The sequence below is a fragment of the Zootoca vivipara genome, chromosome 7 (assembly GCF_963506605.1).
Source record: "Zootoca vivipara chromosome 7, rZooViv1.1, whole genome shotgun sequence".
Lineage (NCBI taxonomy): Eukaryota > Metazoa > Chordata > Lepidosauria > Squamata > Lacertidae > Zootoca > Zootoca vivipara.
In genome coordinates this window covers 94,947,949-94,971,622 of record NC_083282.1, presented here as the reverse complement: position 1 = coordinate 94,971,622, position 23,674 = coordinate 94,947,949, and the positions used below count along the sequence as shown (strand labels likewise).

At 49.4% G+C, this 23,674-nt stretch overlaps 1 protein-coding gene across 1 annotated transcript; it reads right to left on the bottom strand.

The window, feature by feature from the left end:
- Positions 1-1,172: 1,172 nt before the first annotated feature.
- Positions 1,173-23,172, bottom strand: LOC118088376 (keratin-associated protein 10-7-like). Its single transcript, XM_035121978.2, has 13 exons — positions 23,106-23,172; positions 22,037-22,225; positions 16,775-16,915; positions 15,399-15,542; positions 12,550-12,693; positions 11,556-11,657; positions 10,428-10,574; positions 6,853-7,005; positions 5,433-5,582; positions 4,781-4,843; positions 4,216-4,281; positions 2,837-2,974; positions 1,173-1,314 (listed from the first exon to the last, which is right to left on the bottom strand). The coding sequence occupies exons 1-13, from the start codon at positions 23,170-23,172 to the stop codon at positions 1,271-1,273; spliced, it is 1,548 nt and encodes a 515-aa protein (XP_034977869.2). The 3' UTR covers positions 1,173-1,270.
- Between the last annotated feature and the right edge of the window lie 502 nt (positions 23,173-23,674).

The window sequence follows — 23,674 nt, the reverse complement described above, 5'->3', positions numbered from 1 at the left end:
CTCTGGTCTGCAGGGCCCCATGAAGGTGACCTCACCCCTTGAGAAGCATCTTTTCAGCCATCGTCTGGAGGTGGCTCAGTCTCAGATGGGCCAACAGCAGCACATCCCAAGCTGGACCTTTCCTTGGGCCACACATGGACTTCTGCCTGAGGCTAGGCATCTTCTAAGCCCTCTCATAGAATCGTAGAGTTGGAAGAGACCACAAGGGCCATCCAGTCCAACCCCCTGCTAAGCAGGAAACACCATCAAAGCATTCTTGACATATGGCTGTCAAGCCTCTGCTTAAAGACCTCCAAAGGAGGAGACTCCACCACACTCATTGGCAGCAAATTCCACTGTCGGACAGCTCTTACTGTCAGGAAGTTCTTCCTAATGTTTAGGTGGAATCTTCTTTCTTGTAGTTTGAATCCATTGCTCCGTGTCCGCTTCTCTGGAGCAGCAGAAAACAACCTCTCTCCCTCCTCTATATGACATCCTTTCATATATTTGAACATGGCTATCATATCACCCCTTAACCTTCTCTTCTCCAGGCTAAACATACCCAGCTCCCTAAGCCGTTCCTCATAAGGCATCGTTTCCAAACCTTTGACCATTTTGGTTGCCCTCTTCTGGACACGTTCCAGCTTGTCAGTATCCTTCTTGAACTGTGGTGCCCAGAACTGGACACAGTACTCCAGGTGAGGTCTGACCAGAACAGAATACAGTGGTACTATTACCACTGTACTCTCCAGGATCCTGAGATGTGTTGGAGCAGTTGGACCCAAAGACATTGCACAACCAGAGTTTCTGCTCCTCTGTATCCCCTTGCAGAAGTTACTTTCTACAATAAGGAACATTTCCATGAAAAGATTATGGCCTCATTTATTCAGAAGGGAAGAAGAGCTCAGAATTGCACTCAAACCAGCCTCACAGTCAGATCACTGCATGAATCAAGGCAGTCAAGTTTCACACAGGCAAAATGAGGGCTGGATTACCTGTGGCACCAATCCAGTTTTGTCTTATATATACTGGGCTATTTTCCAAATAGCTGGTGTATAGCAGCAGCGCTTAATCCTAGCTCTGACCCCAGCTAATTCTACATTTACAGGTTTTGCTGTGCAAAAGGTGGTGTCTCATAATTGTTCGTTACTGCGTTAAAAAAACAACCACACACAATATTTAATACTGGACTTTATTAGTTTCAGCATAACAGTGCCAACAGTTAAAATAAGAGTGCCAAGTTCCAGGTGAAATATTCACTTCATTTCATGCAGTCTATGGGTTCTACTGGCTATTTATGAACTCTGTGGACAGAGGGCTTCTTGGAGATCACACCTGTAAAAGATAATGCACACAGGTGACAGGTGAATAGGAAATTGTTAATGAATCATTGCCTCAGACACATTAAGGCAGGGACTTCTGGGCCAATGCTTCTTTGGTTCCAGAATCTCACCCCCGATTTTTGCAGAACTGGAAGGGGCAGAAACGGTTATCTAGCCCAACCCCTTGCAACGCCTGTGATCCAAGAGGTTGGCCCTCTTTCCATTATGGCATTTCATTTTTTTAAAAAAATATATGGGTAAAACATTATTTTCAATGCTGCTTCACTTTACTGCAAACTTTTTCTTAACACGGAGTTCGTAACTGTGTAAGTAGATAACTGCTTGAAAATTATGACCACCTATTTTGTCCTGGTTACACATATTTAGAAATGGCTCTACAAGACCGCAGCATCTTCTGATTCATTAAATGCATTTTTTGGGGAGTGTGTGGGTAATCAGGAAAGGACAGTATTGTCAGCTGACTGAGCAGATTGTGCTAAATATTGTCTTGCCACAATTCACCATGGGAAGAACCCAGACTGCTGACCTCAAGTTCAAGACTGATGGAAGAGCCCACAGGTGAAGCTGGTGCTTCAGGACCACGGAGAGCTCCAAGCGAGCCACTTGCTCGCAAAAATGATGAACGCAGATTGAGGCTTTGGAAACCTCTATTTCCTGGCCCCCTAATCTAGACTCCACCCCCTTGATGATACTTCTCTAGATCAGGCATGTCAAACCTGTGGCCCTCCAGATGTTTTGGACTACAATTCCCATCTTCCCCAACCACTGGTCCTGCTAGCTAGGGATCATGGGAGTTGTAGGCCAAAACATCTGGAGGGCCGCATGTTTGACATGCCTGCTCTAGATTCATACAGGGCCAATATTGCAGGAAAGGCAGCTCAGTGGGTTTAAGCAGCTTGGCAGTTTCCTAGACCTTCTCATGTATAAAAAAGGGATATTGACAAGATGGATGGGGTACAGAGGAGGGCAGCCAAGACAATCAAGGGTCTGGAAACCAAGCCTTAGGAGGAACAGTTGAGGGAGTTGGGACTGTTTAGCCAGGAGAAGAGGAGACAGGATAGCCATCTTCAAATATCTGAAGTATTGTCACAAGAAAGGAGATTCTGACTCAAAATTAGGAAGAACCTTTTGATGGCAAGAGCTGCTTGATGATGGAAAAGACCACCTTGGAAGGTGGTGGACTCTCCTTCAATGATGGTTTTTAAACAGAGGTTAAATAGCCATTTGTTGGGGGTTCTGTTGCTTTGATGCCAGCACTGCAGGGGGTTTGACTAGATGACCTCCCCAGGGTACCCTTCCATTTCTGCAGTTCTATGATTCTATGAATTCTGGCTTCCATGATCTCTTTGGTGCTTTGAAACTCATCACTGTTGATAGCATTTTGTCTAGAGCAGCTGGAATTGTGGGTGCTGAGCAGAGGTTCCTGTTGCAAAGGGATAAACCTGGGTGACTTCCTCTTGCCAGGCAGTGGAGGCAGGGGGTGGAGGGTGGGGTGGGGGTCTGACTGCCCTTACCGGGCTCCACACACTTCCAAGAACAGCCACTCAGGCAGCACTTCATGGTCCCACTGCAGCTGCTGTCGCTCTTGCATTCATGGGTGAGCATTGTCTTCCCACAGGTGTATGCCGACTGCCGGCAGTGGCCTGGTTTGGCTGTACAAACAGAAAGACACCCGAGATGGGAAAGGCTTGAGTCCCCTGGTCAAAAGCTCTGGGCTCCGGCTGTCTCCACTCTGACTTGGATGCTGGGATGGGAGCCTCTGGCCATGGGATAAACAGAAATTACCCCCCCCCCCCGTTCTCCCCAGCCTTCCTCAGCACAGCTGGTTGGGCTGGGGCTGCTGGGAGTTGCATATACTTATATTCAGGTCATTTCTGCCGGGACACTGAGGTCCAGCACCGAGGGCCTTCTGGCGGTTCCCTCGTTGCGAGAAGCCAAGTTGCAGGGAACTAGGCAGAGGGCCTTCTCGGTGGTGGCGCCTGCCCTGTGGAATGCCCTCCCAACAGATGTCAAAGAGGAAAACAACTACCAGACTTTTAGGAGACATCTGAAGGCAGCCCTGTTCAGGGAGGCTTTTAATGTTTAATAGATTACTGTGTTTTATTTTTCTGTTGGAAGCCGCCCAGAGTGGCTGGGGAAACCCAGCCAGATGGGCGGGGTATAAATAATAAATTATTATTATTATTGTTATTGTTATTGTTATTGATGAACCGCTACATATTTAAAAGAAAATCTGCTAAGCAGTTTACAACATCCTAAAAAATATTATAGATAGAAGTCCAATACGACAAGCATAGTGTTTTGTTTTTTTAAACCCACATTTTAGAGCAGCATAGATAACAGGCAAGAGATTGTTAATCATCAACATGAACTGAAACAACTAATATGCGGGGACTATAATGACTATTAGGAGATCAAAAATTGAGAAATACAGAGAAGAAAAACAATCCCACCTGGTAGTTAAATGCCTGTATAGGTGGAATAGCACTCTCACTTCTGGTGTTTTAAGGATCTCAAAAATCTGCATTTTTGAAGAGCAGGGCACTTCTCAAAACCCGATTCCTCAAAAACTGGACCTACAAATAATTTGTTCCCAGGATTATCTGTTGTAGGTTGGTCTATTGTTGGTCTATTGCTTAATGGTTTTCTGCAGGTGAATGGTTTTATATTTCACTTATCTTTATATGAAGAATGCATGAAGTTTCACTATTCACTTTTGGGGGGGCAGCAGGTGAAGGTCCTTCAGTAAGGTTGTGTCTTTCTACCCCCCCCCCCCTGGCCTAGGAGGTGTGAGCTACCTGAGCAACCAGCACTGGCCCCTCATGGGTCAGAAAGGGTTGCAGTCCGAAATGTCACACTAGTGAAGGCCCTCCTCTCCTCTCCGCCTCCTTACCTGCCGACATCGCTGTCTCTGTTGGCTTCTCTGTTTTCCTCAGAAGAGGTGTAACAGTTGGAGCCCCTGGGGAAAAGCACCGTGAAAAAAGCATGAAGCTGTAGATGGACACCCGAACACTTGATATTTTATTGGTTCTTGGAATTTGGGCAATTTTCTGGGTGCACAATACTGCCTCTCTCTAAAGAGTCTCCAATGGCAGAGTTTCTGGCAGAAGATGGAAGGGTTTCAATGGGAAGTGATAAAAGCCGGCATGGTGTAATGGTCAGCGTGTTGAACCTGGACCTGGGAGAGACCAGGGTTCAAATCCCCCACTCAGCCATGAAGCTCCCTGGGCGACCGTTTCTCAGCCTAGCCTACCTCACAAAGTTGTCGTGGGGATTTATTGAGGAAGGGGGGAAGCGTTTATCTTGAGCTCCTTGGAGGAAAAGGTGGGATATAAAGATAAGAATAAAATGGGACCCTTGGTATCCTGGGGACATAGGGGTCCCTTTATAAGTCCACAGGGGGGAGAGGAAAGGAGCAACCCCCTCCCCTCTTCCTTCTGTTTTCTCTCTCTACCAACCTGTGGCTCCATGCTCTGTCTGGGCTTCAGTGCTGAATGCCGGCGGTTCCATAGCTGGACTATCTAAGAGAAGAGCATTACCAATGGCTTGGCATTAATGTTCCCCGGATGGTGGCTTAATCCAGACCAGACAGAGGTGCCCCTCATAACATGGATCCAGCCTGTTTGGGATGGGGTATGACTCCCATTCAGAAGTCCAGATTACAGTCTAGGGGTGTTCCTGGACTTAACCTCCTTCCTTCCTTCCTTCCTTCCTTCCTTCCTTCCTTCCTTCCTTCCTTCCTTCCTTCCTTCCTTCCTTCCTTCCTTCCTTCCTTCCTCCCTTCCCTATACCACCCGTCACCAGCAGTTCACAGGGTGGTTCTTAATATTAAAAAAAAACAAATACCGTAATAGCAAACGAAAACAAGAACCCCTCCACACACCGTTTAAAAGGCCATAGATTGTTTAATCAGCCAAAGTTCTTGTTATAGAGAAACCCCTGGCGTTTAAGGCTAATTAGTGGATGTGCCACCCCCACCCACCCCCAAAAGGGCAAAGGAATCTCCAATCCCCAGCTGTGAGTTCAGGATGTGCCCAGTTCATGTGCCACCCCCCCCTCGGGAGCATTCCCTCCCCAGCCAATCCTCAGCCTCACCTGGGGGAGCCTCACCTGTGACAGCCACGCAGACCCACCCGCAGCTCAGCCAGCAGCACTTCTCACTGGGTGCAGAGCAATCATTGTCTCTGACGCAAAAGGTCAAGGTGGAGCACTCTGGCTCCTGGCTCGTTGCAGCTTGGAGGGGGCAGGTCCCAGGGCGCACTAAGGGGGGAGGGAATCAGAAGGGAGGAGGGAGAAACTGGGGCTAGAGGGGGTGGCTGCAGTGGGCCGCCCCCGCAGGACTCTCTTTCTCCTTCCCCCTACTTTTCTTGGCATGAATGGCGGATTTACTTCCAAAATGTGGCCTAAATTTGAATCTATATGGTACATATAAATTAGCATATGCAAGTTTTGTGCAAATTTGTGCCATAGGACTGCAAACCGAATCTCTTTAGGGCCTAGCAGTGCCCCCAACTGTCCTGGCTCCCACCCAAAACACAATGACGGAAGCTCTTACTTGTAGGGGAGAGTAGTAGAATTGCAAAGTTGGACGGGAACCTGGGGGTCATTTAGTCCAACCCCCCCAATGCAGGAATCACAGTTAAAGATTCCCTGGCAGATGGCTGTTCAACCTATGTTTGAAAACCTCCAGGGAAGGAGATTCCATGATCCTCCAAGGGAGTCAGTTCCATTGTCAATCAGATTTTACCCTTAGGAAGTTCCTCCTAATGTTTAGGTAGAATCTCATTTCTTTCCATTTGGAGCCACTGGTTCAGAGCCTAGCTTCAGGAGCAGGGGAAAACAAGCTTGTTCTATCTGCCATGTGACAGCCCTTCAGATATTTGAAGACAGGGTTGCCATTCGTCCGTCAGAAATAGCGTCCTGGTGGAATTTCTGAACATTGCTTTTTAAAAAAAGTCCTGGAAGCTCCAGATTTTCACTTATTGAAATATGGCAACCCTATTTGAAGATGGCTTGCATATCTCCTCTCACTCTCCTCTTCTTGAAGCTAAACATCCTCAACCCCCTCAATTGATCCTCACAAGGCTTGGTTTCCAGGCCCTTCATCATCTTGGTCTCCCTCCTCTGCACACGTAAGCAAAATATCTTTTTTAAAAGCAGAGTAAGAGTATAGACTCCGCGGTTGTAACCCTTGGTGACAATGCCACCCACAGGAATCGTACAGCAATCTGAATGCGACCTTTCTGAGTCAAGAGTCAGGAGAGGAACAAACTATAGACTAGAGCAGCTCCCAGGGTTAAATGTGACAGAGTTTGCTTAAGCTTTGAGCTGGACACAGCCCTGTGGATCACCCAGTCTCTTCCCGCTCAGCTCCCCATTTACTTCCGTCTCCAGTGTGTGTGCTTGTGTGCAGGCTCAGCTGGGGCCAAGAAGAGCTCTCTTAGCCAGGCCCAGGAACTGGGAGGGAGGGGGAGAGACAGGATGGGTTTGTGTGGGCCCCAGAGCCTGGGGCGAAGCAGGGCAGCCTTACCTTCTTCCGCCTCCTTGCAGACATTGGTGCAGCTGATTGAGCAGCATTTCTTGGTGCCCTCGCAGTCAAAGTCATGGCTGCAGTTCTTCAGGGATGGTTCTGGGCAAGGCCCCATGGAGCCCCTGAGCTGCAAAGGACACGCTCCAGGCTTCACTGCAACACACAAAGCCCATGGACCTCTGAGGCACAAGGGCAACGGAGGTGGGGGTCCCACCAGAGCAGGCTGGAGAGGGGTCAGGAACACTTTCCAGTGTCCATCCGGCTGGGCAGTGCAAGTCCCAGAGAGAAGGAGTTGGGAGATGGTGACCAGGAGATAACCTAGGAAGCTACCATTGGCTCATCTCGCTCAGTAATGTCAGGGCCGTCTTCACCCAGGGTGCAAGGGGTGCAGGGCACCCGGGCGCTGAATTCTGGGGGGGCGCCCGCTGCTGAAGCTGCCTAAGCTCTTAACTATCTACCTGTCGTGAAGTAATAAATAATTTTGATCAAGCTAGAAAACAAAAAACATATATACCTAGGTATTACCAAAATGTATGCCTACTGTTTCACTAAAGGAGTTTTGACTTTGTATGCTCATTTACCAAAGATGCGACATGCCAGCAGTGACGCTTGTCATCCACAATGGCAGCGCTTGTCAGACTCAACGACAGCACTTGTCGTTCTCAACAGCACCGTGCATGCAAAATTAACTCTTACATCAAAATATTATGTTACGTATTGTATTGAGCTGCTATGTGGCAGCTGGGTCAGCGGCACCTTTGACACGACTGATGTTTCTCCTAAGTAGGTGCCTAAACAATACTTAAAAGTTTAAGTGTGGTGTTGTTGTTTACTTAAGTATAAGTGTATTGTAAATAAATGTGCAAATAAATAAATTTGTTTCTTTTTCCTCCCTTCTTTTGAAAACAAGAGATAAGGCGTAAGCGTGGTGTCTGACATAAGCATAAAAAAGTTAATTTTTTGTAATTGGTTGTAGTGTTGACAAATTGTACTGATTTAAATTTATCTTAATATTTTTAAATAAAATAAAATTAGGGGCTAAACTAAATTTGAGGGCACTGAGCAGATATTTGCACCCTGGCGGTGCATATGCTAAAGACAGCCCTAAGTAATGTTCACACTGACTGGCAACAACTCTCTGGGGTTAAGGCAGGGAGTCTCTCCCAGATCTACCTGAAGATCCTGGTGGGGACTGAAACTAGTCAACCTCCTTGAAATGCAGGAAAAACAACTAGAGAATTTTGTGGATAGTTTTTGGGCAATGACTGCTCCTTAAATAAAGAGGAGGTTGGAGTTTGCATGCCACACTAAGCTACGGTTAATGTTAACTATGGTTTGTAAACCAACTACAAGCCTTTAGCCATAGTTAATAAACCTCAAGTAAGCTCCTGAGCTGTGTTCACACACAGCAGTAAGCCACAGCTTACTGAACCACAGCTTTGCAAACCATGGTTTCATGTTACGTGTGAACCAGGCTACTGTGGAAGATCCTGAACTAATGGACCAATGGTCTGACATTGGATAGGGCAACTCCCCATGTTTCTATGTAAAATACCATTAAAAACATAAGCAGAGCCTGCCGGGTCAGGCCAATGGCCCATCAAGTTCAGCAGTCTGTTCTCACAGCGGCCAATCAGATGCCCCAATGGAAAATTCGCAAGCAGTTGTTTGGCGCATAGCCCCTTCCCCTTCCTGCAGTTTCCACCAACTGGGATTCAGGAGCGTTGCTGCCTCCCTTCGTGGCTGGTAGTCATTGGCAACCTTCTCTTCCTCCATGAATTCGTCTGATCTTCTTTCAAAGCCTGCTAAAAACCGCATTAGTGCAACATAGCCGCCTCTGTTCTCATGTATCCTCTGGAGGCCACACTCCTCATGCTCACGATGCAGAATGAAGCATGTTTCTGCAGCATCCCTAATACCTGACCTTTCTTCTTCCTTGGCGATCCCTCGTAGCCAAGTAAGATTGTCTTCCATAAACAGTTTTAACAGAGAGTCCATAAGTGACTGTGGAGGCCAATTCTGGATCCACACATCCTTCCACAGTGGGCACATTGGTTTCCAGGCAGGAGTTGATCACGGTGTGGATTTGCCAAGCGTGCCTTCCTCTTAGCGCATTTCTCCCCTGTGTCCTGAGTTCGAGTGTCTTCAAAGCTCATGACACCTTTGGTAAAGGCTGTTCTCCAACGGGAGCGCTCGCAAGCCCGTGTTTCCCAGTTGTCAGTGTTTATACTACATTTTTTTTTAGATTTGCCTTGAGACTGTCTTTAAACCTCTTTTGTTGACCACCAGCATTACGCTTTGCATTTTTAAGTTCAGAATAGAGTACAGTGGTACCTCGGGTTAAGAACTTAATTCGTTCCGGAGGTCTGTTCTTAACCTGAAACTGTTCTTAACCTGAGGTACCACTTTAGCTAATGGGGCCTCCTGCTGCCGCCGCGCCGCCGGAGCACAATTTCTGTTCTCATCCTGAAGCAAAGTTCTTAACCCGATGTACTATTTCTGGGTTAGCGGAGTCTTTAACCTGAAGCGTCTGTAACCTGAAGCGTCTGTAACCCAAGGTACCACTGTAGTTGCTTTGGAAGAGAATCATCAGGCATCCATACAACATGACCAGTCCAACAAAGCTGATGTTGAAGAATCATAGAATCATAGAGTTGGAAGAGACCACAAGGGCCATCCAGTCCAACCCCCTGCCAAGCACTGGTAATCTTTGCTTCTTCCAGTACACTGATATTAGTTCACCTGTCTTCCCAAGTGATGCGTAAAATTTTTCGGAGACACTGTTGATGGAATCTTTCGAGGAGTTGGAGATGGCGTTTATAAGTGGTCCATGTTTCACAAGCATATAGCAAGGTTGGTAGTACAATAGCTTTGTAAACAAGCACTTTGGTTTCCTGCGAATGTCCCGGTCCTCAAACACTCTGCACTTCAATCAGGAGAAAGACGCACTTGCAGAGCTCAGGCGATGCTGGATTTCGGCATCAATGTTGGCCCTTGTGGAAAGATAACTGCCCAGGTAGGAGAAGTTACAGGTAGGTAGCCATGTTGGTCTGACGTAGTCGAAACAAAAAATAAATAAATTCCTTCCAGTAGCACCTTAGAGACTAACTAAGTTTGTCATTGGTATGAGCTTTCATGTGCATGCACACTTCTTCAGATACCTGATCGGCATTTTCCAATGTTACATGATTGAGTTGGATTTGTGGCGCTGCAGAGGGGTTATTTTGTACTTGTTGGTGCAGCACTTTGGTTTTTTGGATGTTGAGTGATAGGCCAAGCTTTTCATAAGCTTCTGCAAAGTGATTTAGGATGGTTTGGAGGTCATCCTCTGAGCGTGCGCACACTACGTTGTCATCAGCATACTGAAGCTCTATGACGGAAGTTAACGGTAACCTTACTCTTTGATTTCAGCGTGCTCAGTTTGAAGAGTTTTTCATCTGTTTGATATATGATTTCTACTCTGGTGGGGAGTTTCCCTTCGACAAAGTGTAGGATCATGGCAATGATGAAAATGATGAACAGAGTTGGGGCAAGAACACAACCTGACCCCTAATTCCCTCCAAGAGGCAACTTACCCAGGACAGGCACCAAACAGACCCGGGTACAGCCATTCCAGCAACACTTCCTTGCTCCGGGGCACTCACTGTCTTTCCTACACCCCTGCCAGCACCATCGTGGGGTATTTGAAGGGACGACAGGACAGGCTCCAGGCCGCTCTGCCGCTGACAGGAGAGGGAAGCAGAGGGGGAGAGTTTAGGAATTCCATTTGTTTCCACTATTAAAACGTGTCCATTGGTTACCCCATAGATGCCCACTTTGCCTTTCTCCGTGTTTGACCACTTTAAACACCAGAACTGGCACTGTTAGTGGTGCTGCACAATACCCATTCCACATTTGTAAGACATCGATATTTCAGCATGGCAGCACCTGCACTTTGGAACTCCCTGCCTCTTGATATCAAGCGGGCGCCTTTACCTGCGCCTGCGGAAAGCATTCTTGTTTAGACAAGCCTGCCCAGTTGCATTGGGTGCTGGTGCACATTTAATCTGCATTTAATTTATTGCTGAACTTATTTTTTGAAAGTTTTCAAGAGTGGCTTTCAATGATAATTTTATTGTTTCATTCTCTTTGTGAACCGCTTTGAGGGTTGTTGTTGGGTTTCTTCAACCATGAAGCGGTTCATAGATTTCAAGATCCAACTGGCACAAAATACTTCGGCATGCCCCCCCTCCCCCCTCCAAGGGCTCAGAAAGAGGGAGGGACCTTGTTGCCATAGCTACATGCCTGGGTGAGGATTGGCTGAGCAGTGCAGAGAACTGACCAAGGAGGAGGAGAAGAAGGGGAGACTGACAGAGGTGCCTCTCTAAGGGCTCCTCCACCTCCACACCTCACTGCTGCCTCGCCTAGAGAGCATGGCAATCTTGAGAAAACTCCTTGTCCCCTGGGGAAAACCGCTCTTTAGTGCTCAACGGTAGCAAGCAGGAATTCCCCTGGTGGCCATGCTTTCTAGGCAAGGAACAAGTGAATTGTGAATGAGCCCGTACAGAGGAACTCTAAGGGGTGTGGGGAACAGGAAAGGGTGAGTGGCTCTTGAGATTTTGAGGAGGGTTTTTCTTTTTGGAAAAGATTCTTGAGTTTTCAGAGGAGGGCTGTGCCCTTGTAGACCCAGTACACCCAGCGGAACTGCCTCCAGAGTCACTCACCTGCAGGTGGGGGGGTCAGGATGGGGCCCTTGGCTGGCTGGCCAGGTGCAGAAAAGGTGGCTCTCACGAGTCTCGGCGCCACTGTGCTTGTTTTGGTTGCAGCTGGGGGGAAATGGGGCAGAATCAAAAGGAGGAGAAGCGCTTCCCATTCCACCAAACAGGGATGTCCAACCGGTTGATCGCAGGGCCTTCCTCCTGGTTGATCCTGGTCGATCGCGCAATCCTGATCAATCGCCCCCCCAAAAAAAGCTCAACAACTTTGCTGAAGTCTCCCCAGAAGAAGCTGAACAACTGTGGGTGTGTTCCTCCCCCCAAAAAAAACCTCAACAAGCTCAACAACTTTGGTCGATCCAATAGGTAGATCACTGGCAGTGTTTTTACAGTGGGAGTAGATCACAGTCTCTTGGGAGTTGGACAACCCTGATATTAGAACAATAGAATCACTGAATTGAAGAGCTGGAAGGGACCTCGAGGATCATTCAGTCCACCCCCTGCAAGGCAGAGGTTTCTATTTGCTGGTGTGTGTGTCACCTGACAGATTCCAGGCTTCCTGCGGTGGCTTGAGAAAGAAGTTTACCTTTCAGGGTGTTATGTACTGAGCTGAATCCTAGAACAATAGGATCCAGAATCAGCAGTCTGATTGGTCCGCAGGAGCTACCCAATCCAACTCCAGGTGGAAGTGAATCCGCAACCTGATTGGCCTGCAGGAGCAGCCAATCAGGCGGCTGGCAGAAGTGAATCTGCAACCTGATTGGCCTGTAGGAGCAGCCAATCAGGCTGCAGGCAGAAGTCAATCCACAACCTGATTGGCCCACAGGTGTAGCCCTGAAGTAGCCAATCACGCAAGGCCCATTGTGTAAATAATGTATATAAGCAGATGGTTTTGGGAAAAGAGCCATTCTTCTCTTCTTCTCCTTGATGACTATGAGCTGAATAAAGAGCATGAAATTCACTCTCGACTCCGAGTATATTTCACAGGGGTAAGACAAGGTACCTGGGTGAAGCGCTGAACACTTGAAGCCACAGTCTGTGGCGACGCACTTCTCGCTTCCTGGGCAGCCAAAGTCATCCTGGCAGAAATCAATGCACCTCTTTGGAGTGGTTTTGGCTGGTGCCTCTGCACATGGAGCAGGGTTTTCTGGGGGGGGGGGAGAGAGAAGGTTGTTCACAATCACAATCTTGCTCACTGCCTCCTGCAGGAGGGAGTTCCACAGTTTAGCCCTGCGCTGCATGAAGAGAACCCTTTCTTTTATCCGCCCGGAACCTCCCAAAACGGAGCTTCATCGGACGCCCACAAGTTTTAATGTCATTCGTTTATTTTATTTTTTATTTTTTAAATCTGCGTATCAGGGCAGTTCACCACATAAAAATACAAGGTAAAAATATAAATAAGTAGTTAAAACAAAAACAACAAAGCAATAGCACCCCCACCTAAAAACACAGTGCTTTCCCCCTTAAAATATGCTTAGGGGTACTCTCATTTTGACTCAAGAAAATCATCATTTTATAGCCCAAATCGGGGAAATACTGTAAATGGACAAAAATGCAAAGATTCACAAAATGTTTGGAGGTTGTATGCGTACCCCTGCGCCCCCCCAGAAAACAAGCACTGTAAAAACACATTTGAAAGGCTGTAGAATATTAATCAGCCAAAGGGCTGGTTGAAGAGGAACATATTTTAATTATGGATGTTGATATTTTAATGACTTTATACTGGGTTTCTATCCTTGGAAACTGCACAAAAATAATAATAGGAGTTGGTTTAGCATTTTAAATAAAAAGGAAGAGAAGCATTAAAATTGTTTGAATAATGCGCATGAGAGAAAGGGTCTGACAACCCTTTAAATTGCACAAGTGAATCACTGCAACAAAAAATACATTTGATTTGTCCTACGTGCCACATTTACTGTGTGATTAAAGACACACCTATGCACAGGTGACCTGCCTGGGACTTTTTCTTTCAGGTCACACAAGCCCACATACTGTATTGAAAACTTTCCCAATGATGTTTTTGGGTTGTTGTTTTCTCTGCTCCTTTTATTTCTCCGTGTTTTATGTCATTGCGAACTGTCCCGGATAACAAGGGCAGCAGATAAACATTTCCTAAGTAAACATGGTGCAGAAGGCAGAGCTTGGCTGTTTTAGGGGGGGGGTTGGCATGTCTCCCCCTGTTTAATTTCTGACCTCACTTTGTAAAAGCCATTTCAGTGCAGAAGGCACGAGAACCGACTTTTAACAGATGGTTCAGAAACTGGATCAGAGACGCCAAATCTCCTTTTTTTTGCAAGAAGCAGCTGTGCCTCCCTTTCCAATCTGAATTGGCATTATGTGATGGGGGGAGGTTAATTCTTCCCCTGTGTGACTGACCTACCCACCCTCCCCATCTTTAACAACTGGGGAAAGTAGCCGCTGCAGGGCCAGACTTTTTGCCCTGTGGAGGCATCTAAGTCTGGACTTCTGTTTCCCCAAAGAACCATAGAATCATTGCATTGGAAGGGACCCCCAGGGGCCATCTAGTCCAACCCCCTCTGCAGTGCAGGAAGACCTGGGCGCATTTCCCCAAAATCCTTCATATTTTCACCCTATGCTCAGGGCCGTCTTAAGCGCCCCTGGCGTCATGGTGTGCCGGATCTCTCCGGCGCCCTCCCGCCCCATTTCCCAGCGTGGTGGGCGGATGGGCGCAGTGCGCAACTGCGCGGCGGACTGGCGGACCGGCCGGCTAGCGGGCGGGCGCAGCTCGCGGCGCCCTCCTGGCAGGCCGGCGCCATGGTGCCCTGCGCCACCCAGCCTACACGTAGAGCCGGCCCTGCCTATGCTTAAAGACACCCCTGTCCAGGAACAAACCTCTCCCATTTTCCAGGCTCCCTGGCCCACAGCCTCTCTGAGTTCAGTCCTATTCCTGGGAGACAGTAGGGAAAGGCAGAGGTTTGTTGTATGAAGAGGCCTTAACTGGCTGTGGGGGATTTTTCCAGAGCATTGGGAACTGGATCCTGGCCAACTTCTCTCAGATCCAGCAGCAAGTTTGGCAAACAAAACCTGCTGGTGCATTTCATTGAGCAAATAAGGTTAGCAGGAAGGTCACTGGGACAAAACTCCCTCCTTCCTCTGCTCTCTCTTACAACTGTTTTTCAGGTATCATCACTGCACCTCCTTCATCGCTGCCTTGTCATGTGACACAGGAAGCTGCCTTATACTGCTTAAGTATCAGTGGGTCCATTTAGTTTAGCATTGTCTGCACTGACTGGCAGCAGCTCTCCAGGATCTCAGGCAGGGATTTCTCCCAGCCCTACCTGGAGATGCTGCCAGTGGGGATTGAACTTTGCATGCAAATCAGGCGCACTGCCTGCCACTGATCTGTGGCCCTGCCCTAGGACTACTTCATCTCAAACTTGCATTCTGTGGGGACCAGAAATCAGGAAGGACTTCGCCTGTCCAGAACTTTTCTGCCCAGGAAAGGGTGCCCAATTTGGAGAGTCTGTGAGTTTCCCTCTTTTCTCTTCCAGTACGATGTGGCTGGGCTTGCTTGCTTGAGCCACCTGCAACTATTTGCACTGTAAGCAGTTGACTGCTAAGGTCTGGGTGGCCTGGCTTGATCTGTGAGTGAGTGGCTGGCTAGCAAGTTTGGTGTTGTGGTGAAGAATCAGACAGGATGGCCTGTGTTTGCAACCTTTGGCTGGATGCGCCTGAGAGTTTAGAATCATAGAATGATAGAGTTGTAGAGTTTGAAGGGAGCGCGAGGGTCATCTAGTCCAACCCCCTGAGATGCAGGAAAGTGAAGCGCCTGGAAACTCCCCCCCCCCTGTGCTTTGTGCCCCAGAGATGCTCATGAGACGGCTCTGGTACCTGCCGAGGGGTTCAGGCATTCGAGGCCACAGCCAGCAAAGCAGCACTTCTGGTTCTCAGGGCAGTCACTGTCACCTTCGCATCGGTTCCCGCAGGGGGTGCCGTTCGGCCACGCCGCCTTCCGTGGGCAAATGCTGGGCCTAACTGGGGCAGAAAGCAGCAGAAAGCCATTCAGTCGAAGCCTTTGTTCTCCCGCCCCAAGGTTGCTGCACAAGAGCCTTTCAGCATGGCATGTATAGCAGCGTCTACACTTTGGGTTCGACCCAGAAAGACCATTTCTCAGAGGCTGGGGGTGCGCATACCTCCCCCCTCCTCAGAAACAGCCTTCCTGTCCTCTGATGCTAGTTATGCAAGCTTATTGATTCGGAGTCTTTACTTCGCTCCCCATCTTTTGACCCCCAGGCCTCTCTTCCTGCCTCTGCCCTTCAACGCTGCCATTAATCTTCTGCTCCAGGGACCTGCTTCAGTCTGTTCCCTAGACATGAACACCATGAACTAGAAGAGGCAACAGGGAGGGCACCTATCAGATCCACAGGCAGCGAGTGCCAGAATGTTGGAGTTGTTGCCACCCGGAATGTTCAACCCCTCGCAAGCAGAGAAGAAACATTGTGTGCCTGTTATGGAGGTCAACGCGGTTGGCGCGATACTTAGATTGCGGGGGAAGGCGATTCTTGGACCGAACTGACTCTAAGCTGTGGAGGGAAGCCTTTGGATTTGGGCAGGTAACCAATTGGCAGCCTCTTTGAAGAGGGAGGATTTCTTCGCTCAGCACATCTGGGCGTTAAGCCATGTACAAATAAATAAGGCCTGGTATAAACAGTGCTCCCCCCCTCCCCTAGAAAAATAGGTGCTGGTACTCACCATGAAGTTGTTGCAGTAAGGGCCACACTTTTTAACAACAACAAAAAGAGGTGCTAGTATTGCATATCCATGAGCAGCGATAAGCCAGGAGGCCCAAGGGATAATAAGGCAGCTGCTTGTGTTCCTAGGACCGGCTCTCAACTGCCGTCATTTGCTTCATAAATTTGTCTGATCCTCTTTTAAAGCCATCTAAAGGAGTGGCCATCATTGCACCAGGTGGGAGCAAATTCCATAGTTTAGCTGCGTGCAGAGCGAAGGATTCCTTCCTTTGGTCTGTTCTGAATCTCCCATTTTCTGCTTCACCTTATGCATGGATGTGCCATAAGGTCTATTCTACCCTGGGTCCAGTTCTGGGCACCACAATTCAAGAAGGATATTGATTCCTCCTGCTTTGTAGCGGGTTGGACTTGGGGGTTCCTTCTGAATCTACAGTCCTGTGATTCTATGGTTAGGAAGGCAGGCGAGAGCTTCCCTCTCCTAAGCAGATCTCTGCCAGCTCAAAGAAGCCCGCTTACCTGGGGCAGCTGCCACGCAGCGCATGTGGCAATCGTCAGGGCAGCACTTCTCCCCGGGGCCACACCAGGTGTCATCCAGACAGTTCACATGGCAAGCCTCCTGCAATCCAGAGCAGAGTTTGGGACAGGAGCCAGGGCTCACTGGGGAAGAAGAGGGATGGGGAGGAGTGAGAAGCAAAATCTGCCAATGTGAGTTCTCCTATTTCTTCAGGACAATTCACCGTATCAACTAAGAATAGCTCTGCTGGATGAGGCCAGTGGCCCATCCAGGACAGCCTCCTGTTCACACAGTGGCCAAGCAGATGCCTCAATGGGAAAAACACAAGCAGAAGAATCTGAGCGCAAGATAATAATAATAATAATAATAATAATAATAATAATAATAATAATAATAATTTATTATTTATACCCCCGCCCATCTGGCCGGGTTCCCCCAGCCACTCTGGGCGGCTTCCAAAAAAACAGAAATTCTAAAATACAAAAATCCACCAAACATTAAAAGCTTCCCTAAACAGGGCTGCCTTGAGATGCCTTCTAAAGGTCTGGTAATTGTTGTTCTCTTTGACCTCTAGTGGGAGGGCATTCCACAGGGTGGGTGCCACTACCGAGAAGGCCCTCTGCCTGGTTCCCTGTAACTTGGCTTCTCGTAATGAGGGAACCGCCAGAAGGCCCTCGGAGCTGGACCTCAGTGTCCGGGCAGAACGATGGGGGTGGAGACGCTCCTTCAGGTATACCGGACCGAGGCCATTTAGGGCTTTAAAGGTCAACACCAACACTTTGAATTGTGCTCGGAAACGTACTGGGAGCCAATGTAGATCTTTCAAGACCGGTGTTATGTGGTCTCGGCGGCCGCTCCCAGTCACCAGTCTAGCTGTTGCATTCTGGATTAGTTGTAGTTTCCGGGTCACCTTCAAAGGTAGCCCCACGTAGAGCGCATTGCAGTAGTCCAAGCGAGAGATAACTAGAGCATGCACCACTCTGGAGAGACAGTCAGTGGGCAGGTAGGGACTCAGCCTGCGTACCAGATGGAGCTGATAAACAGCTGCCCTGGACACGGAGTTGACCTGTGCCTCCATGGACAGCTGTGAGTCTAAAATGACTCCCAGGCTGCGCACCTGGTCTTTCAGGGGCACAGTTACCCCATTCAGGACCAGGGAGTCCTCCACACCTGCCCGCCTCCTGTCCCCCACAAACAGTACTTCTGTCTTGTCAGGATTCAATCTCAATCTGTTAGCCGCCATCCATCCTCCAACCGCCTCCAAGCACTCACACAGGACCTTCACCGCCTTCACTGGTTCTGATTTAAAAGAGAGGTAGAGCTGGGTATCATCAGCATACTGATGGACACCCAGCCCAAACCCCCTGATGATCTCTCCCAGCGGCTGCATATAGATATTAAAAAGCATGGGGGAGAGGACAGAACCCTGAGGCACCCCACAAGTGAGAGCCCAGGGGTCTGAACACTCATCCCCCACCACCACTTTCTGAACACGGCCCAGGAGGAAGGAGCGGAACCACTGCATGACAGTGCCCCCAGCTCCCAACCCCTCTAGACGGTCCAGAAGGATGTTATGGTCGATGGTGTCAAAAGCCGCTGAGAGATCCAGCAGAACTAGGAAACAGCTCTCACCTTTGTCTCTAGCCTGCCGAAGATCATCAACCAGTGCGACCAAGGCAGTTTCAGTCCCATGATGAGGCCTGAATCCTGACTGGAAGGGATCCAAATGGTCCGCTTCTTCCAGGCGTGCCTGGAGTTGTTCCGCAACCACTCGCTCAATCACCTTGCCCAAGAATGGAAGATTTGAGACTGGGCGATAGTTGGCCATATTGGCCGGATCTAAAGATGGTTTTTTAAGAAGCGGTTTAATAACCGCCTCTTTCAGCGGGTCTGGGAAGGCTCCTTCATGGAGAGAAGCATTTACCAACCCGCGAAGCCCATCGCCCAGCCCTTCCCGGCTAGCTTTTATAAGCCAGGATGGGCAAGGATCAAGGAGACAGGTGGTTGGTTTCACTCGTCCAAGCAGCCTGTCCACATCCTCGGAGGTAACAGATTGAAATTGATCCCACAAAATTTGACTAGGCAGGACTCTAGCACTCCCCCGCCCCGGCCCTGCTCCCACGGTGGAGTCTACCTCTTCCCGAATCTGAGCGACTTTATCTGCAAAAAACTTTGCAAAATCATTGCAGGAGATCATGTGGCCCGTACTGGGCCCGGATGGAGCAGGTGGTTCCGCTAAATTGCGAACCACCTGGAAGAGTTTCCTGCTGCTGTTTTCTGCAGATGCGATGGAGATGGTGAAGAAGGTCCTCTTCGCCGTCGCCATTGCCACTTGGTAGGCTCGAAGTTGAGCTCTAGCCCGTGTCCGGTCTGATTCAAAATGAGTTTTCCGCCACCGGCGCTCTAGCCGTCTCAACGACTGTTTCATTGCCCTCAGCGCCGGGGAAAACCACGGGGCTGTCCGGGCTCCATGCAATCTGAGAGGGCGCTTCGGAGCCAGACAGTCAATAGCGCTGGTTAACTCCGCATTCCAGCGGGCCACCAGGGAATCAGCTGAAAGGCCATCGACATGGGATAAAACATCCCCTACCACTCTTTGGAAGCCAATTGGATCCATTAAGTAGCGGGGGCGGACCATCCGAATCGGTCCCACCTCCCTGCAGAGGGGAAGGGTTGCGGAGAAGTCCAGTTGCACCAGTCCAGTCACTTTCCCCTCCTGTGGTTTCCAGAAACTGGTATCTGGAAACATTTACAGTGTCTGACATTGAGGCAGAGTATAACTGCCATGGCTTGTCACCAATGACGGCCTCTTCTCCATGAAAATATACATGCTTGTGTATACAGTTTGGCCGAATGTGCAAATGTTAGTTTTACTTATGCATGCATTTTTATGCACATACTCCCCTGTTATTTGCACTTTTGTACACATATCTTTTTTAAAAAAATTATAATTTTTTTATTTATGATTTTCAGTAATATACATTTCAATAGTTTTACAATCATTCCCACATTTTCAAAACTCGACTTCCTTCCTCCTCTTTCTGCGGTTCCTTAAATTATTTTGTTTACATTTCCTGCATATTGTAAATTAACTTTTATCAGATTTCTCATCGGGGAAACTGCGCTGCGCTGGAGAAGTGCAAAATTTGAAGGAGGCCTGCGTTTTTGGAAGGAGCCAATTGGGCAGGCTTGTCTTGAAGTGTGACCTGAACGCAATGTTACCCTATTTGTGAAGACTTCAGTGAGAGGCAAGGTTCCTCCCGAAATGTTCCCGAGATGAGGCCAAGCCAGGTGGCGGCAGGTCAGGCACTGAGTCAGCAGTGAGTGAAGAGGTCTTGCGGGTCTGTCCCAGCCAGGAGGAGGCAGACCAGAAGGGATGCCATGTTCCCACAGCAGAAACCCCTTTGGCCAGGGGTTAGGGTGGCCTCAGAGTGGCCTCCGTGCTGAGGGAAGATTGGTTCTGATCTCCTCCTCCTCCTCCCAACTCCAGCTTGATAGATAAAAAGTTGTGGTTGATTCACCTGCAGGAGGCATCCAAGTTCTGGACTGGATTCAGGAATATTGGACAATTCAGGACAGGTCAAAGAAAGAACACAATGCATTGATAAACTATGGAACTCCCTGCCGCAGGAGGCAGTGATAAACCACCAGATTAGAGGGCTTTAAAAGAGAACTGGACAGATTCATGGAGGAGGAGAGGGCTGTTGATGGCTACTAGCCAGGATGGCTCTGCTCTGCCTCAACAGATGGAGGCAGCAAGACTTCTGAATTTCGGTTGCTGGAAACCACAGGAGGGGAGATGGTTCTTGTGCTCAGGTCCTGCTGCCGGTTTTTCCACAAGAGGTATCTGCTTGACTATTGTGAGAAGAGGATGCTGGGCTAGATGGGGCCCCTTTGGCCTGATCCAGCTGCTACTCCAGGTCTCTGCTGAGGTTCTTCCTGGAGCTGATTCTTCCACCCTGGTTTGACAGTCACCTTGCCCAGAAACCGAGCTGACTGAAAATTATGCCACCACCCTCCCCGCTGACATTTTCCCTCTAACATTTAGGTTCAGCACAAATAACGGCACCTGTCTGCTGGCTTTGATGTATGTGATTTTTGCATTGCAGAGGGTTGGATTAGATGACCCTCAGAGACCCTTCCGTATCTACAAATCTAGGATTCTATGAAGGTTTGCTGCTGGAAAGGCAGAATCAGGAGGGATGTTTGAATATCTCTTTCCTGTACACGGAATATAAGCATTTTTATCTCTGAGCCACTTTTTGTCAGCATTTCATAACAGACTCTTCTCCCTCAAGACTTAAGAGTGTTTTTGAATATTCATGGCAGAAAGTTGGCCAAGCTGATGGCCAGGCTTGAAAAGATAAGAGGAGTCCTGGTGAATCAGGCCAATGGCCCATCTAGTCAGAGAATCATAGAAGCATGGAATTGTAGAGTTGGAAGGGGAGCCAAGGGTCATCTAGTCCAACCCCCTGCAATGCAGGAATCTCAGCTCAAGCATCCATGACAGATGGCCATCCAACCTCTGCTTTAAAACCTCCAAGGAAGGAGAGGCCGCCACCTCCTGACGGAGACCAGGATCCTGTTCTCACAGTGGGCACCCAGATGCCCCAATAGGAAACCTGCAAGCAGGACATGAGGGCAAGAGCGACTCTCCCCTCCTGTATCTTCCAGCAGCTGGTATTCAGAAGCATGGCTGCCTCCCACTGTGGAGGCAGAGCAGAGCCATCCTGGTTACTAGCCACTACTGAGAGTCCTAATCCTCTTTTCAAGGCATCCAGATGGGTGGACATCGTTGCCACTTGTGGGAGCGAGTTCCATAGTTTAACTCTGTGCTTGTAGAAAGTCAAACCATTTGGCCTCCCCTAAGCAGGTGGTTAAACCACTGAGCCTAGGGCTTGCTGATCAGAAGGTTGGCGGTTCGAATCCCTGCGAAAGGATGAGCTCCCGTTGCTTGGTCCCAGCTCCTGCCAATCTAGCAGTTCGAAAGCACATCAAAAATGCAAGTAGATAAATAGGAACCGCTACAGAGGGAAGGTAAACGGCGTTTCCGTGTGCTGCTCTGGTTTGCCAGAAGCGGCTTTGTCATGCTGGCCACATGACCTGGAAGCTATACGCCGGCTCCCTCGGCCAATAATGCGAGATGAGCGCGCAACCCCAGAGTCGGTCACGACTGGACCTAATGGTCAGGGGTCCCTTTACCTTTACCTTTAAGCAGGTGGTTCCCACCATCGCTGCCCCCATCCTCTGCCTGCCCCACTTACCCATTGCAGGATGCGCACAGATCCTCAGAGTCCCCACGTTGCAGCACTTCTCACTGCCGGGACAGGAAGCATCAGAAAGGCAGAAGACCTCGGAGGGCTGGACATCCTGACTCCTTCCTGGTGGGCACAGGCCAGCTTTCTCCGGGGCAGAGGCAGCAGTTGAGGGCAGAGGGCTTTTCTTTTCAGCGCCTGCTACAGAAAAGAGCCTGTCTAAGAAAAGTCACAGCCCTGCCTCCCAGCCTCCTCTTGGCCTGCCTGCCTGCCTGCCTTTCTTGTGGATTCCTCTGCTCCAGAGGAAGGAGAGAGGGGGTTTCTCTGGAGAGGAAGGAGGTCTTGCAGAAAGGCTGCCAGGGGGTGCTGCTGATCCCTCAGGGGCAGAGCAGCTGCCTTGCAAGCAGAATGTCCCAAGTTCAACCCCCAAAGGCACCTGCAGTTAGGGCTGGAGGAGAGTCCTGCCTGAAGCTCTGGAGAGCCATTGCTGCAGTCAGGGGAGGCAACACTGGACTAGATGGACCAAGCCTGATTCAGGAGAAGACAGTGGGAGCCAGTACAGTGTAGCGGTTAGAGCAGGCATCCCCAAACTCCGGCCCTCCAGATGTTTTGGCCTACAACTCCCATGATCCCTAGCTAACAGGACCAGCGGTCGGGGAAAATGGGAATTGTAGTCCAAAACATCTGGAGGGCCGAAGTCTGGGGGTGCCTGGGTTACAGTGTTAGAGTAGGACCTGGGAGCGGCCAGGGTTCAAATCCACCTTTGGCTATGAAGCTGACTGGGTGTGAACGTGGGGGGGGCAGGTGGTGCCTCTGAGCCTAACCTACCTCACAGGGTTGTTGGTGTGGGGATTGAGGAAGGGGAGGAAACCACGTACACCACTTTGAGCTCCTTGGAGAGAAAAAGGTGAGCTATAAATGCAATTAGTAAAATAAAAAATAAATTAATAGTCCCTGAGCTTCAAATCCCTTCCAAGCAGCTCCTGGAGATCCCTGGAGATCTTTCTTGCAAACCCAAACACACAGACACAGACACACGCTTCTCTTGGGCTCAGCTTGCACACCCTTCTTCACTAACCTCCCAGCCCTGGCTTGGCCACTGAGACGATCAGCCCCGCGAGAAGGCAGAGGGATGGGAGCTGCATGGCGCTGCGTGGAAGCGGCTGGCCTGCCCGGAGTTGGACCGCCTTGGGCTATATTTATACATTGGCCTGGCGGTCCTCCCTCCCTCCCTTCCCAGGAGAGCAGGGGTCGCTTGCACAGAAGTTTCCCATCTGAGCCGGCAGTTGGTCCCTGCCAGCATTAAAGCAGCCTCTGCCCTCCTCCTCCTCCAGGGTTTTGTTATCCTGGTTCCCTGCAAGCCACAATTTCTCACCTTGACATGAGTGGAGCTCCTGGGTCAAGGCCTTGAAGCAGTGGAAGGGAGGCCCAGGGAGGCCTGAGCACTGAGCCGTGGAAACGTAAGAAGTGCTGGAGGAGATGACCCTGCTCTGCCCCACTGAATTCCAGCTGCTGCAGGAAACAGCAGGAGGAAAGAAAGTTGCTCTTGCGCTCAGATCCTGCTGGCTTCCCATAATGGGCATCTGGTTGGCCACTGTGAGAACTGGATGCTGGACGAAGTTGGACCGGGAATCTCCCCTACCTAAC